We start from the raw sequence: 15892 nt of genomic DNA, 5'->3' as shown, positions 1-15892 counted from the left end.
ATTTTTTATTTTGTTATTTTAAAATAATTTATTTATATATTTGAGAGAGAGAGAGCAAGCACAAGTGTGGTGAGGGGCAGAGGGGGAAGTAGACTCCCTGCTGAGCAGGGAGCCCAGTGTGGGGCTCCATCCCAGGACCCCAGGATCATGACCCAAGGCAAGGGCAAAAGCTTAACAGGCTGAGCCACTCAGGTGCCCCTATATGCCTTCCTTTTTTAAAAAATATTTTATATACTTATTTGTCAGAGAGAAAGAGAGAGCATGAGCCTGGGGAGTGGCAGGAAGAGGCAGAGAGAAGCAGACTCCCCGCCAAGCAAGGGGCCCGATGTGGGACTTGATCCCCGCATTCTGGGATCATGAGTCCAGCCAAAGGCAGATGCTTAACTGACTGAGCCACCCATGCGTCCCTATATGCCTTCCTTTAAAAGAAAGTTGCATAGACAGTATACTTTTGCTCTTATCCTATTGGTTAGAATTCAGTCACATGATGTCTAGCTGCAAAGAAGGCTGAGAGATAGAGTCTTTAGTTAGATGGTCATGTTTCCCACTATTACTGTCTAAGAAGGAAGAGTGGCTGTTGAATAACAAGTAGACGTTTCTTTCTTTCTTTCTTTTTTTTTTTTAAAGATTTTATTTACTTATTTGACCGAGAAAGATATAGTGAGAGAGGGAACACAAGCAGGGGGCGTGGGAGAGGGAGAAGCGGGCTTCCCACTGAACAGGGAGCCCGATGTAGGGCTCGATCTAAGGACCCTGGGATCAGGACCCTAGCCAAAGACAGATGCTTAACTAACTGAGCCACTGAGGCACCCCAACAAGTAGACATTTCTGCCACAATGTGTCAAGTGCTTGGCACAGTACATGGCCGTGGTCTACCATGGCCACCCTCAGTGGGTGGTATCAACTATAGCTAATCATTCATTGAGTTTTTCACTCATTCAGCAAATACCCATTGAGGGGCTTCTACATACCCAGGAGATCCTGCCAGTTATGGTAATAAGTAAGACTTATTTCCTCCTTTTTGGGGAATTCACAGTCTGACGGTACTGGGAAGAAGTATGATATGAGCGATGCACCCAGCAGAAGGAACTGTGGTGACTAGCTTTAGGAAGGCTTCCTGAAGGAGGTGACATCCGAGCAGAGTCTTGTGGCCTGAGTTGTTCTGAGAAAAGAAGCCTGCAGAGGGAGCAGGGGATGCTGAAACATAGAAGGTCATGTAGCCCATTTGGGGACTGATGAACAATTCAGGTGGGATAAAGATTCCAAAATTTCTCAGCTTTGAAGCACACCCACTCTACTATTTCCTGATTCATAATTTTTCAATACCTGGGTAGACATGACTGGATATTCCTGTAGGAGCCTACGTGGTTTTGAAATCTCCTTTTGGAAGCACAAAGTTGGCACTAGACACATGCCCGTCGAGTCACAGATTTCTGTTAAGGTGGCATGCTTGTGGTCCAGCCACAGGTGTTCTCCTGTCTCTCACTGTGGTGCCCTCTCATTTGTCTCGCTTTTCATCATTGTTCCTCTCCCTCTCTTCGTGTGGGTGTGACCCCTAGACGATGAGGATGTCTTTCTCTGCGGAAAGTGTAAGAAGCAGTTCAACTCGCTGCCAGCATTTATGACCCACAAGCGGGAACAGTGCCAGGGGAATGCCCCGCCCCTGGCCACCGTCTCATTGGCCACCAACAGCATCTACACCCCTTCGGCAGCCCCTGCAGCTGTCCAGCAGGCCCCGCCTCCTGCCAATCGCCAGGTATACGTTTGTTTGTGTGTTCCTTCATTCATTCACTCAAGTCTTTTTTGAGCTTGCACTCTGTGTCAGGCACTGTCTGGGCATCGTGACAGACAAATGTTCCAAATCACTGCCCTTATGGAGGTGGGTGAAATAGTACCAAACACATATGGAAAGACAGACTTTTTTTTAGGATGTTAAGTGCAGAGAGATGGGGATGCCAAGACGGGGATGGGAGGTTTTGCCATTTTGTAAATGGTACTTGGGGAAGAGCTCTGTGAAGAGGTGACATATGAGGAGAGACCTAAGGTGATGAGGGAATGAGTCATGCTGCTAGTTTGGGGAAGAGTATTTCAGGAGAAGGGATCTGCAAATGCAAAGGCCCTGGGGGGAGAGTGTGCTGGGTTTATTCCGGGACCAGCAAGGAGGTGAGCATGGCTGGGGCTGAGTGAGTAAGGAGGAGAGCAGGAGATGATAAGGTCAGACAGGGAGCAGGGGGAATCCTGACAAACGTGGGTTTCGTGGGCTTTTACTCTGAGTGAGATGGGAGCCTTTGGAAGGTTTTTTTGTTGTTTTTTTTTAAAAGATTTTATTTATTTATTTGACAGGCAGAGATTACAAGTAGGCAGAGAGGCAGGCAGAGGGAGAGAGAGGAGGAAGCAGGCTCCCTGCCGAGCAGAGAGCCTGATGCGGGGCTCGATCCCAGGACCCTGGGATCATGACCCGAGCTAAAGGCAGAGGCTTTTTTTTTTTTTTTTTTTTTAAGATTTTTTATTTATTGGGCACCTGGGTGGCTCAGTGGGTTAAGCCGCTGCCTTCGGCTCAGGTCGTGATCTCAGGGTCCTGGGATCGAGTCCCGCATAGGGCTCTCTGCTCAGCAGGGAGCCTGTTTCCTCCTCTCTCTCTCTGCCTGCCTCTCTGCCTACTTGTGATCTCTCTCTGTCAAATAAATAAATAAAACCTTTAAAAAAAAAAAAAGATTTTTTATTTATTTATCAGAGAGAGAGAGAGAGCGTGCGAGCGAGCACAGGCAGACAGAATGGCAGGCAGAGGCAGAGGGAGACGCAGGCTCCCTTCCGAGCAAGGAGCCCGATGTGGGACTCGATACCAGGGCGCTGGGATCATGACCCGAGCTGAAGGCAGCTGCCCAACCAACTGAGCCACCCAGGCGTCCCTAAAGGCAGAGGCTTTAACCCACTGAGCCACCCAGGTGCCCCTGGAAGGTTTTGAACAGACGATGGACATAGTCTGATTTACACTTAAACTATATTACTCTGGCTGCTGTAGAGTGAATGGATTTTGGTGAGAGTCAAGAGAGAAACCCAGGAAATTTAGGGACTTGTTGTACCAATCTGGTGGTGGTGGCTTGACTGGGATGGTGGCAGTGGAGGTGAAGAGAAGGGATGAGATTTTGGAAATGTTTTGAAGGTGGAGCCCGTAGAGCCTGTGGATGGGTTGGATGTGAGGAGTGAGATCAGAAGGAGTCGAGGGGGATCCACTGCAGAGATGAAGTTGCCATTTCCCGAAGTGGGGAAAACAGCAAGAAGAAGATTTGGTGGGGGGGATGTCAGGAGTCCACTGGTCATGCTGGATTTGCAGTATCCATCATTCTTTAAGTGGAGGGAGTGAAGACGCAGACAGATCCGCAGGTCTGGAGGTCAGGGGAAAGCAGAGACCCCCTGGGTCAAGGGCTCTTAGAGGGATTAAAGGATCCCCATAATGGAGGCTGGACATGTCTCAGGACGCTAGGTCAAGATGTCAGGTTTCCTTCTGGCTGCCTCTTGTCTGCTCATTCCTTTAAAACATTATCTCCTTCCGTTGTATAGACATAATTCCTGCTGTCAGAATAAAAGCATTCACCCCAGAGCCATAGGACCTGTACACTGATACTTCTCAGGCTGCCGCAGACCTCTCTCAACGCAGAGCATGGTGATTCCCATAGGAATTATACAGTGCTATTGTTTAGAATTTTTTAAGTAAGAAAATATAATCTCCATGCCATTGTATAATTTGGTTTCTCGTGCAATACCTTTTGTCCGCTGTGTAGTATTCTAAGCTATGACTATGTTGCCTTTGTTACTCTGTTTACCCTTTGACACTGAGACTCTTTCTAGTTATTCGCTATTAGAAATAAAACTACACAGAATACTGTTGTTGATGGACTCCCGGTAGACATGTATGAGTGTTATTCTAGGAGAGATACCAGAAAGTATTAGGGGATATTTGTCTTATAGAGAGTTGTGACTTATTCTCATTTCATAGATAAGGAAATGGAAGTTCTGAAAGGTGGAGTGACTTGCCCAGGGTCATACAGCAGGGAGAAGCTGAGGTGGAAATGAAACACAGGTCTGTGGGATTCCAGAGCCCAAGCCTTTTCATCATGCCGTGTTTCCTTCCAAAGCCTCAGCCATATCCTTTCTCTTCTCTCCCCTTTTCTTCTCTTCCCTTCTCTCTCTCTCGCTCTCTCTCTCTCTCACACTACCCAGATCTCCACGTACATTACCGTGCCCCCATCCCCGCTGATCCAGACCCTGGTGCAGGGGAACATCTTGGTGAGTGATGACGTGCTAATGTCTGCCATGTCGGCCTTCACGTCCTTGGACCAGCCCATGTCCCAGGGCCCCCCACCTGTGCAGGTAAGGAGGCGGCCGGCTTCTCGTAGGGTCTTCACTCCAGGCCTGTATGTTGCCCGCCATGAATTGGGAGCCTTGTAGAGAGAAGAGTGGATGGCCTCAGCTCTCTCATGCTGAAGAGGGACTGTCAGTCTCCCCTTGGCCTGCGCTGCTGTGGGTAGGGAAGATGTCACTTTAGTTGAGACCTAGAACATTACTTTGGGTTTTCATAGCCATAGTCTGGCTATTTTGACTCCTATTTTTACTCTTCTTCTTCTTCTTCTTCTTTTTTTTTTTTTTTTTAAATAAGTAGTCTCCATGCCCAACATGGGACTTGAACTCATGACCCCCAACCTCAAGATTAAGAGGCACATGTATATTGACTGAGCCAGCCAGACACCCTCCTATTTTTATTCTTTTCTTTTCTTTTTTTTTTTTTAATATTTATTTATTTGGGCACCTGGGTGGCTCAGTCGGTTAAAAGACTGCCTTTAGCTCAGGTTATGATCCTGGAGTCCCAGGATTAAGTCCTGCATTGGGCTCCCTGCTCAGTGGGGAGTCTGCTTCTCCCTCTGACCCTACCCCCTCTTGTACTCTTTCTGTCTCAAATAAATAAAATCTTAAAAATAAAAAGATGTAAGGGCGCCTGGGTGGCCCAGTGGGTTAAGCCTCTGCCTTCGGCTCAGGTCATGATCTCAGGGTCCTGGGATAGAGCCCCATATCAGGCTCTCTGCTCAGTGGGGAGCCTGCTTCTCCCCCACCCCCACCCCCCAGCCTGTCTGTCTGCCCACTTATGGTCTCTTTCTCTGTGTCAAATAAATAAATAAAATCTTTTAAAAATTTTTTAAAAAAGAGCTTTACTCTGACAATTTTTAAAAAATTTTAAAAAAGGTTATTTATTTGCGAGAGTGAGCACAGGTGTGTGCACAGGGAGTGAGGGTGAGGAGAGAAGGGACAGAGGGAGAGGGAGAGAGAGAATCTCAAATAGACTCCCCACTGAGCACAGAGCCCCATGTGAGACTGAATCCCATGACCCTGAGCTCATCACCTGAGCCGAAATCAGGAGTCAGATGTCTTACCAACTGAGCCACCCAGGTGCCCCCTCCTAACTTCTTAACAAAAGTGTTCCTTATCCATTGGAAAATGTTAGAAAATACACAACAGAAAAGTAAGAACAAAGTTTAATTGCTCTGGAAACGAGAGAGACATGGCAACCGACTACAATGGGTGAGGGTTTTTTTTTGTTTTTCTTTTCCACCTGTATTTCCTGCTTCCCTTCACCCATTTTGCCTGCCCTTCCCTTGGCAATATGCAGTTCTTGGTTGGATCCTGGACTGGGGGGAAAGAATCCAAAGGCATTATTGGGACACTTTGGGGAAATGAGAATAGGAGGAATTTGAATATTTTAGGTAGTATTATTATATCAACACGCAATTTCCTGAGTACGATTGTCAAATTGTGGTTATATGGGAGAATATCCTGTTCTTAGGAGATGCATGGAATCCAGTATTGAAGAACAGAGTGTTATAATGTCTGCAGCTGTCACGTGACTCCTGATCATAGTGTTGTGAGTTTGAGCCCTACATTGGGTGTATACATTACTTAAAAATTAAATCTTTAAAAACAATTAAAAAAGAAAGAATAAAAGTTGGGAAGTCAATCAATTAATCAACCACCCATGCTCTCTCTCCCCAAAGAAAACTCTGCTAGAATTTTGGTGTCTGGCTTCCCCGATCTTTAAATGCAAATAGAAAAACAGTTTTTTGGCTTTTTTTTTTTTTTTTTAAGATTTTTATTTATTTATTTATTTGACAGACAGATCACAAGTAGGCAGAGATGCAGACAGAGAGAGAGAGAGGAGGAAGCAGGCTCCCTGCTGAGCAGAGAGTCCGATGCAAGACTCCATCCCAGGACCCCAAGATCATGACCTGAGCCGAAGGCAGAGGCTTTAACCCGCTGAGCCACCCAGGCGCCCCGGCTTTTTTTTTTTTTTAAGATCTTATTTATTTCTTTTGTCAGAGGGAGAGAGAGAGAGGGAGAGAGAGCAAAAGCAGGGAGAGCAGCAGAGGCAGAGGGAGAAGCAGGTGCCCTGCTGAGCAAGGGGCCTGATATGGGACTCGATCCTAGGACCGCGGGCCTGGCTGGGAGTGGCACGGTGGAGATCCAGGCATTCGGAATGCAGCCTTACCCACCCCTGGAGGTGGGTAAGAGGAGCATCCTTTATGAAATACTGATCACCAGCCTTTTTTTTTTTTTTAAAGTAAGCTTTTTGCCCAATGTGAGCCTTGAACTCATGACCCAGAGATTGAGAGTTGCATGCTCTACCAGCTGAGCCAGCCAGGCACCCATGATCACGATCATTTTAATAACTGTAAAATATTCCATTGTGTGGATGGATGCTTGCCTACATAGCCAGGCTTCTGTTAACAGATATGTAGGTCATTGCCATTTTTTGCCATTATAAAAACTACTAGAGAAGCATCCATGTACACAAATCTTTGCCCACCTGTTTGTTTTTATTTTTGTGGAAGAAATTTCTAGAAGTCAGTGGCTGCATTTCAGGGGTCCACAGCCACCCACACCCACACAGCCACCCACACACTCTCTAGAAAGACTCCTAGGACTCGGGATAGTTGTACTGGTGGCTGTGGTTTATTCCTGACCAAGGATACACAGCAGGATCAGCAAGGGAAAAAGACATGGGCTGGAGTCTGGAGGAATTGAGGCATAGGTTTCTTTTTTTTTTTAAAGATTTTATTTATTTGCCAGAGATAGAGAGAAAGAGTACACACAAGCAGGCAGAGAGGCAGGCAGAGGCAGCGAGAGAAGCAGGCTCCCCGCCGAGCAAGGAGCCCGATGTGGGACTCGATCCCAGGACCCTGGAATCATGACCTGAGCCGAAGGCAGCAGCCCAACCAACTGAGCCACCCAGGCGTCCCAGAGGCATAGGTTTCTAAAGTTCCTCTTCTTGGGGCAGTGGGGAGAGATTGCCCAAAACACTTTTTCCTCCAGCAGAGGAAAACAGCAATGTGTGTGCATGTTTCTGCCCAGAAAGCATACCTAAGATTCAAGGCTCAGGTCTTTTCTTGGGGATTGGTCATGGAGGTGCCAAAGTGACCAAAATTCCATACTCTTAGAAGGAAAGGAGGTGTTCACCCCAGATCACATTGTCCGTACAAATGATCTAGGTGACCTCGTACAGGATGGTCAGTGCCCCAGGGGAGCAAAATAGCCTTAGTGGTCCTAGGCAACCTTCCACAAGGCAGGATCTCAGAGCGGGCCCCACAAGCAAGCCCTCCAAGGACAGCAACACTGGGGCTATTAGATCAACTCAGGTGTCCAAGCTGGGCCATTTTTGTCGACTTTCCTAGAGAAAAGGGGTAATGGCACCTGGTTGATGCTTCCTCGGTATTCTTCATGACTCTGTTGCCATGCCTCCCATCAGCCCTGTCCTCTGAGCTGCCTTGTGAGGGGCTCTTCTTTCTACGACATTGGCTAAGACCAATGTCCTTCTCGGCTGATAACAAGACAGCTGGTATCAAGAGGGTGTGACACTTTAATTCTCTTTTCTGATTTCAGAGCAGCCTGAACATGCATTCCGCACCAAGCTACCTCACCCAGCCTCCGCCACCTCCTCCACCCCCTCCGCCACTGCCCCCACCCCCACCACCCCAACCCCCACCGCCCCCACCCCAGAGCCTGGGGCCCCCTGGGCGTCCCAACCCTGGCGGCAATGGCGTGGTGGAGGTGTACAGTGCCACAGCGCCCCTGGCTGGGAGTGGCACGGTGGAGATCCAGGCATTGGGAATGCAGCCTTACCCACCCCTGGAGGTGAGCGGAGCTCGGGGTTTGGGGTGGAGGGAGAGAAACTGGTTCTGGTTATCATGGGTAACCTGAACCTTCCTTGAGCACCAGCTGTGTGCCAGATGGTGCCAGAGGTACTGTGGGAGACAGAAACAGATCAGGGGGGTATCCGCATCATGGGGGAGAAGGACTTTAATCCCGCCATCATACCTGTAACGGTAGAATGCAAGCCTTGAGAAGGGGGTATGAAGTAGAGGTTGTAGCAGAAATAGAAGCTGCCCTCAGGGAGGGCTCAGAACATTCCGAGAACACCAATGTTTTCAGGAGAAGATTCCAAAAAATTATCTATATGAATATCCCTTACATTTTTAAATATTTTATTTATTTTTTTAGAGAGAGAGAGAGGGAGAGCAGGGGGAGGGGCAGAGGGAGGGGCAGAGGGAGAGGATCTTAGGCAGACTCCACGCTGAGCGCAGAAGCCCAACATAAGGCTCGATCCCATGACCCCTGAGATCATGACCCAGACAAAATCAAGAGTTGGATGCCCAACCGATGAGCCACCCAGGTGCCCCAGGCTCTTAACATTTTTTTTTTAATAAGCTAGGTGTATGGATTAGCCAGGGCTGTGGAAGGAAGTTCCACAGGACCTCAGTGGTATATGGCAGAATGTGTTCATTGTTCTTGAACCTACATGGCTGGCTTGGCAACTCTGCTGACCTTGGCCGGGCTCTCCCAGGTATGCAGAGATGGCAGCTGTCAGTTGCTATAGGATGGCCTGTAGGTGGGACAAGTTGGGTAACCCAGCCCTGCTCCAGGGCACCCCTCTTCCTCTAGCAGGCTTGCCAGGCATGTGCTCACAGCAGCGGGAGAGGCACGGTTATGCAAGCAGAAATGCCTGTGGCCTCCTGGAGCTTAGGCTTGTGATCGGGTCTCTTCTGTTGGCCAGGGTAGGCCAGCTGATTTAAGAAGTAGGGAAACCGATGCCACGTTTGATGGGGGAAGGCTGCAGAATCCCCCTGCAAAGGGCACAGGTACTGGGAAGCTTAGAGAATTGAAACCACAAAACCAGTGCGTGTACCCTGTGTGCTATACTCATTTCCTGCTACAAGCTCAAGGTGCTCAGGGTTCAGAACCTGTCCTGACGCCAGTGCTAGGGGGCACGGTGCTGACACCAAGAGCCTGCACTTGAGGTCACATTAACCCCCACTCACCTTACAATCTGGCCATACAGACATTCCATGTCTAAGGAGAGCCAGACCAGTGGGGATATCTCACCACCAACTGCATGATGTTATGAGAGCCTGCAGGAGATTTAGCCTAGCCTGAGGGAACAGAGCAAGCTTTCCTGTGTTGAGTTAAAAAAAAAAAAAATTAGGGCAATGCTGAGGGGATGATGGTGGCCTGGTAGGCGGAGGGGGCCAGACCAGGGGGAGCTGCTCTTGTTCATTTCCCAAGTGGACAAGGGCAGAGCCCAAGTCTTCTTTGATCTGGCATCCTTGGCCCCTTACAGAGTCCCTGGCCTATGGCGCATCTATAGTAGGTGTCTGTAATAGGGCCTTCTGACCTCAGTCTCCTTGCCTCTGGAATGGGAGCTCCCCTTGCAGAGCTGTTAAGGATAAAGAGAGCAAACCCACTGGCCGTCACGTAATTGCTCAGTGATGACTTGCATGACGGGTGAATTCGTCCATGTGATATTTATTGAGTTCTGTATCGGTCAGGAAAATAGGGACCACTCTAGGCATTTCTGGCAAAGGGATTTAATGCAGGAGGCCAGGTGCTTACAAAGGTGGCTTCAGGAGGGCTGGACGGAGCAAAGGGCAGAGTTGGCAGAGGCCACTGGTTTTCAGGTTCACTGTTGTTGCTTGGCCCAGAGGGCCAGGACGCTCCAGCTGTGCCCAGAGCTGGGGAAGCTGTAGGATTCTGTCACTGTGCTGCCGTTCTCGAGGGCTGGTGGTCAGGAGGGGGATGGAGGGTTCAGCCAGCCATCCAAAATTTATTTATTTTTTTTATTTGACACAAGTAGGCAGAGAGGCAGAGAGGCAGGCAGAGAGAGAGGGGGAAGCAGGCTCCCCACTGAGCAGAGAACCCGATGTGGGGCTCGATCCCGGGACCCTGGGATCATGACCTGAGCCGAAAGCAGAGGCTTTAACCCACTGAGCCACCCAGGCACCCCCAGCCATCCGAAATTTAGAACCACACACCTTCCTGTCTCTTGCCTCCGCTGCCAGAGGAAAGCAGTTTCTACCTTTCTCTGCCTTCCAGATTTCTTGCAGGTGCTTCTCGTGGGCAGAACCTAATTTGTGCTCAGAACCTTGCTGGTAAGGGAGTCTGAGAATGTGCATATCAGGGGAGAGCATGGAATGTGTAGGAATGATATCAAAGGCCAACAGACGAGATCTAGCAGAAGCACCTACCATACCAGATGGTGCCCTATTAGATGCCCAACACATGCATCCACTGATAGCAACTCTTCTCGTTCCTGGACCCAATTCCATTATTGGGTGAGGTCCCGCTCCCAGCACCCTCTCACGATGCCAGGCAGTTCTCAGACACCAGCACAGTGTCCAAGAATTCCAACCCATTTCTAATGCTATCTACCCAGAGATAACAGCAGATCCCACAGGTTAAGGGTTCAGTCCTGCAAGATTGCCCTAACCCCCACTTTAGCCAGTTGCAAGCTACCTGTGCTTTTGACGGACAGGCCACAGGTTGGAAGTTCCAGCAACCTCCTCCTTAGGTTCTGTTAATTTGCTAGAGCAGCTCATGAATTCGGGAACATTTGCGTTTACCAGTTTATTAAAGGATATAATAAAGAATATGGGATCAACAAGCCAATGCAGAGGTACATAGAGTGAGGTGTGGGAAAGGGGCATGGAGCCTCTGTGTCCCAATCATCCCACATACATGTGTTCGTCAACCTGGAAGCTGTCTAAACCCAGTCGTCTGGATTTCTTATGGAGGTTTCAATACATAATCACGATTAAGTCATAGGCTGTGGCTAGTTGAACCTGTAGCCCTACCTCATTCCCCAGAGGTTGGGGAATGGGACTGAACGTTCTAAACCATCAGGCACATGGTTGGTCCTCTAGGCAACCAGCCTGCCCTTGGATCAGGGCCAAAAGTCACTTTCATCAGTAATAAAACAAACAAAAATAATAAGACACCCATTTCACTTTTATGGCTCTGAAGCATTTCCAGGAACTGTGGATGAAGACCAAATATATCTGACAAATATATTTTGATCTCATGAATGAACAAGTATACCTTTTTTATGTTCATTCTATTATAATATATAAATGAATTCGCTGGCTCAGTGAATATTTATTGTATGTCCACTCTGTGGCAAGGATGACTCAAGGCTTGGGATGGAACAGTAAACAAAAGTGGACCAAAAGTCCCTGCCTTCATGGAAGTAGGCAGATAATAGATAAGTAAGTAAAACACATAATTTCTTAGATAATGTTAAGTCTATAAAGAAAAAGAAAAAAGCAGAGGAGGATAGGAAGTGAAGTTTTGGATAAGCCAGCCTGGAAAAACCAATGAATGATGAGTAAATCATTGAATTAATGAAATTTTCACAATGCCCTGGTGTCATGGCGTAAGCTTAGTGTTAACGAGGTTTGAGTGGCTCAGAATTCATCTGGCGTGAATGAATTTTTTGTGGCTTCAGGGTCCGTTCTCAGTTGAGAGATGCTGGTGTGGCATCAGGCAGGGTCAGTTAGGAAGCAGGGTTACTGGTGAGGATACAGACCCTTCTGACTTCCTGGTTCTCCTTTGCTAACAAACTACTACTACCAATAATGCCGTAACAGCAGCTAATTTATTGAACATTTACTGTATGCTAGGCACCCTTCTGAGCTCTTCACATGTTAACTCATTTAATCCTCACTACAACCCAAGGAGAGGAGTACTCTCATTAGCCCCATTTTACAGCTGGGGAATTGAGAGATGTTGGAAGACTTCTCCGAGATCACTGAGATAAATGACAGAGTCAGGATTTGAACCCAGACTGTCTGGCTCCAAAGCTGCTTCTAGCCTACTGGATCCATGAAGTTCTACAGGGTCTTGGGAGTGACTGGGCTGACTGAACCAGATGGAGGGGTTAGGATTGCGATCCTGGCTGAGTTTAGCCAGGACCAGAGTGAGGGTCCCCCGGCTGGTCTAGTTCTTTTCTATCCTTCCCAGGCCTCTCTCCCTCACTGTGCTGTCCTTCTAGGTGCCAAACCAGTGTGTGGAGGCTCCAGTATACCCCACCCCTCCAGTGTACAGCCCTGGCAAACAGGGATTCAAACCGAAAGGACCAAACCCGGCTGCCCCCATGACCAGCGCTACAGGGGGCACGGTGGCCACCTTTGACTCCCCACCAACACTGAAGACCCGCCGGGCCAAAGGTGCCAGTGGACTCCCAGAAGGTGGGCCCGCCACCTTCCACGGGCATCTTTCCTCTCTTTCTTCAGCCTTCTCCTGTCCATAAGGCTGCTTAGTTCTGATCTTCCCTCTTATGATGGCTAGGATGAAGTATGGTTGTATGTAGTGGAAAGTCCAAAGTAAGAGGGACTTTAAAATGATTGAATTTTATTTTTCTCCTGTGCAAAACAAGGCCAGTGGCAGGCAGTTTGGAAATCATGTGCTTCTGTGGTCATGGGGTCCCTACATTTCTTCTGCCTTTCTGCTCTGCTACCCCCAGGGCATAGCTTCTGTTATCAGGGTGCCTCACCATCTAAGATGGCTGCTGGAGCTCCGGTCATCAGTTTCATATTCCAGGCAATAAAAAGGATAAAAGGGGCATCTCCCAGCTTCCAGAAGTTCTGCATGATGCTTTGCTTCCACCTCATTGATCACAACTTAGTCATATGACCCTATCTAGCTGCAAAGGAAGCTGGGAAATGTCTCTTTTAGCTGGGAATATTGATGTTTCCATTATTTGGGGGGTTTTGAGGGAAGAAGGGGGACAGTGGATATCAGGCAAGCAGTGGTGTCTGTGACCCCTTCAGAGATTCTAGCGATGGGACAGGGGCAGTGTTAGAAAGTGGTGGTGGAGGGGGAGGGCACAGATAGCAATCACCTGAGGTCTTGCAAGGTTAGCAAGGAGTCCACTGCAGCTGGATGGAGAGAATGATGAGGTTGGCAGGAAGCAGAGGATGTATAGCCCTGTAGGCCACAGCACCAAGTTTGGATTTTTATCCACAGGCCAAGGGGAGCCTTTCAGAAGTGGTTCTGCTCTTTCCTGGGCATTCCTCCTCCAGGCACTGTGAGAGGCTCTGTGCTACTTTCCCTGCCTGTCTGTGCATGTAGACCCCCCCGGGCCTTCTGGCTCCACGTCCAAGGGATAGAGAGATAGGAGGCTGCTCTTTTTGCCCTCACTTATACCCCCAGCCTCACTGTTCCCCACCCATCCCCCACCTTGTTTTTCAGCTGCAGGGAAGCCCAAGCCTCAAAAACTCAAGTGCTCGTACTGTGACAAGTCATTCACCAAAAACTTCGACCTGCAGCAGCACATCCGAAGGTACCCAGGCATGGTGGGGCAGGTGGCTCCTCAGCAGCCCTGGCTGGAGGACCGTCCACAATAGAAGCAAGGCTCCCTGCTCAGTCCCCTTGCCAGGGTGATGGCCAAGGCCCTACCCATCCTATCACGGTTCTCAGACCTTCTGTCCAAGTCAGGTCGGTTTTCCCTCTTCTGTCTCAGGAGCAGTAGGAGGGATCTGTGAAAGTTATGGCGCCTGCCCATTACGGCGAAGAAGGTCTGAGCCTTGCGGGGTGGTGGGGGGAATGTACTTGAACTGTGGGGTCTTTGCAGGGGCGAGGGATGCTTCAATCCTCACTTCTGCAGAACGAATGGGCTGACCTGGGGGGTGCCACGCTCTGCAAAGATGACTACGAGTAGAGCCCAGGTGGGGCTTGAACTCACAACCCTGAGATCAAGACCTGAACAGGCCCGTACCTCTAAAACCATTAATACAATATATATTAATTAATTGAATATAAATTTAAAAAATTTTAAAAATTAAGTTAAATATAAAAAGGACTTCACTAGACTACACTACTATTGCTCAATAGAACTTTCTGCAGTGATGGCAATGCCCAAATTGGCACTGTCCAGTAGTGTAGCCACTGACCATATGCGGATGCTGAGCATTGAAATGAGGCCAGTATGACTAGGAAACTGAATTTTTAATTTAATTTAATTTTAATGAATTTAAATTTAAATAGTCCCATGTGGCTTGGGTCCACCTTATTGGACAATGCAGCTGTATAGATTGTAATAATACTGTTTAATAAATTCTTGCAGTTTTGGTTACTTTGTTTTTATGATTAGGGGTTTTCCATATGACAACAGGAAGCTTAATTTTTAAAGTATTTGGGGTTTTAAAAACGTGAATTTATTTGAAGGAAAATATTAAATAATGGTACAAGTGCTATGCTGTGACTGTGCCATTTCTTCTTCAAAGAATAAATCCCTCTCTGAGAGCGCTTAAACATTTATGAAATATTTTATCTCACCGAATGGGCAGGGCCCACAGAGAAGGTCAGCTCCAGGGCTGGTTGACTGAGCAACTCCATACTGTCACCAAGGTCCCAGGGTCTTTCTGCCTCTGGTCTGGCGGCTTGTCCTCATGGTGTCAGAATGATGGCCAGGGGCATCCGCAGGCTCTGTCTGGGCCTTCTTGGCGGCTGTGAGCTCCTTTGCTGGGGTCACATCCCAGTTCCTACATGAGGGCGCTGACAGGCTTTGTTTCCCACAGCCACACCGGTGAGAAGCCCTTCCAGTGCATTGCATGTGGCCGTGCCTTTGCCCAGAAATCTAATGTCAAGAAACACATGCAGACTCATAAGGTGTGGCCTCCAGGGCGGAGTGGTGGCACTGTCTCTCGCAACTCTGTGACCGTACAGGTCATGGCCCTCAACCCCAGCAGGCAGGAGGATGAGGAAAACACAGGTAGGTCGAAGAGGGGAATGCTATCATGCTCATACCTGTCCTCTGAAGCTTCATGGGTTCTATTCCCAGCTGTGTGAACTTGGGCAACCTCCTTGACCTCTCTGGGCTTCAGTCTACTTTATTTATAAAATGGGGCATAGCATGAAAGGAGGGACGACAGATGTACAGTAAGCCTGGCCTTACTCTAATACTGTACCGATAGAAGACAGCACTAATCCATCACCTGGCCTTTTTGCTGTGCCTGGATCCTGCCTCAGAATCACTCTCAGTATATTGCTGCAGGCAGTCACTATCGGTTGACTTGAAATTGAAACCTATTTGATTTCCTTGGGCAGATGGTCTCCAAGGCCCCTTATACTTTGTAGGATTCCCTTCCGAGCCATCACTTGTCCCTGAGCTAATGATCATGTCCCAGATCTGATACCGGTTTAGTTCCTATTCTGTATGGAGCGTGAGGACTTACTAGGCCCTGGGCGGTGCTATTAACGAAAATATAATATGAGCAACATATGTAATTTAAAACCTTCTAGTATGGGGCACCTGGGTGGCTCAGTGGGTTAAAGCCTCTGCCTTCAGCTCAGGTCATGATCCTAGGGTCCTGGGATCGAACCCCACGTCGGGCTCTCTGCTCAGCAGGGAGCCTGCTTCGTCCTCTTTCTCTGCCTGCTTCTCTGCCTACTTGTGATCTCTGGCTGTCAAATAAATAAATAAAATCTTTTAAAAAAATAAAAAGAAAATAAACCCTTCTAGTAGCTACATAAAAACAATACTTTAAAAAAGTAATATTAATTTTAATCATGTTTT

At 48.2% G+C, this 15892-nt stretch overlaps 1 protein-coding gene across 3 annotated transcripts in view; it reads left to right on the top strand.

Annotated features, from left to right (window-relative positions):
• ZNF341 (zinc finger protein 341) overlaps nt 1–15892 on the top strand; it is a 44965-nt gene that overhangs the window by 6849 nt on the left and 22224 nt on the right. For 2 of the 3 annotated variants that reach the window (XM_059133508.1, XM_059133510.1), the window contains exons 3-8: nt 1560–1756; nt 4222–4371; nt 7927–8178; nt 12368–12563; nt 13567–13657; nt 14895–15088. In XM_059133508.1, coding sequence (XP_058989491.1) covers nt 1560–1756; nt 4222–4371; nt 7927–8178; nt 12368–12563; nt 13567–13657; nt 14895–15088 — 1080 coding nt within the window. The remainder of the gene's footprint in view (nt 1–1559; nt 1757–4221; nt 4372–7926; nt 8179–12367; nt 12564–13566; nt 13658–14894; nt 15089–15892) is intronic. The other variant, XM_059133509.1, reaches the window with a different exon arrangement.

The sequence above is a fragment of the Mustela lutreola genome, chromosome 9, assembly GCF_030435805.1.
Source record: "Mustela lutreola isolate mMusLut2 chromosome 9, mMusLut2.pri, whole genome shotgun sequence".
NCBI classification, from domain to species: domain Eukaryota; kingdom Metazoa; phylum Chordata; class Mammalia; order Carnivora; family Mustelidae; genus Mustela; species Mustela lutreola.
This window is presented reverse-complemented; position numbering and strand designations above follow the sequence as displayed.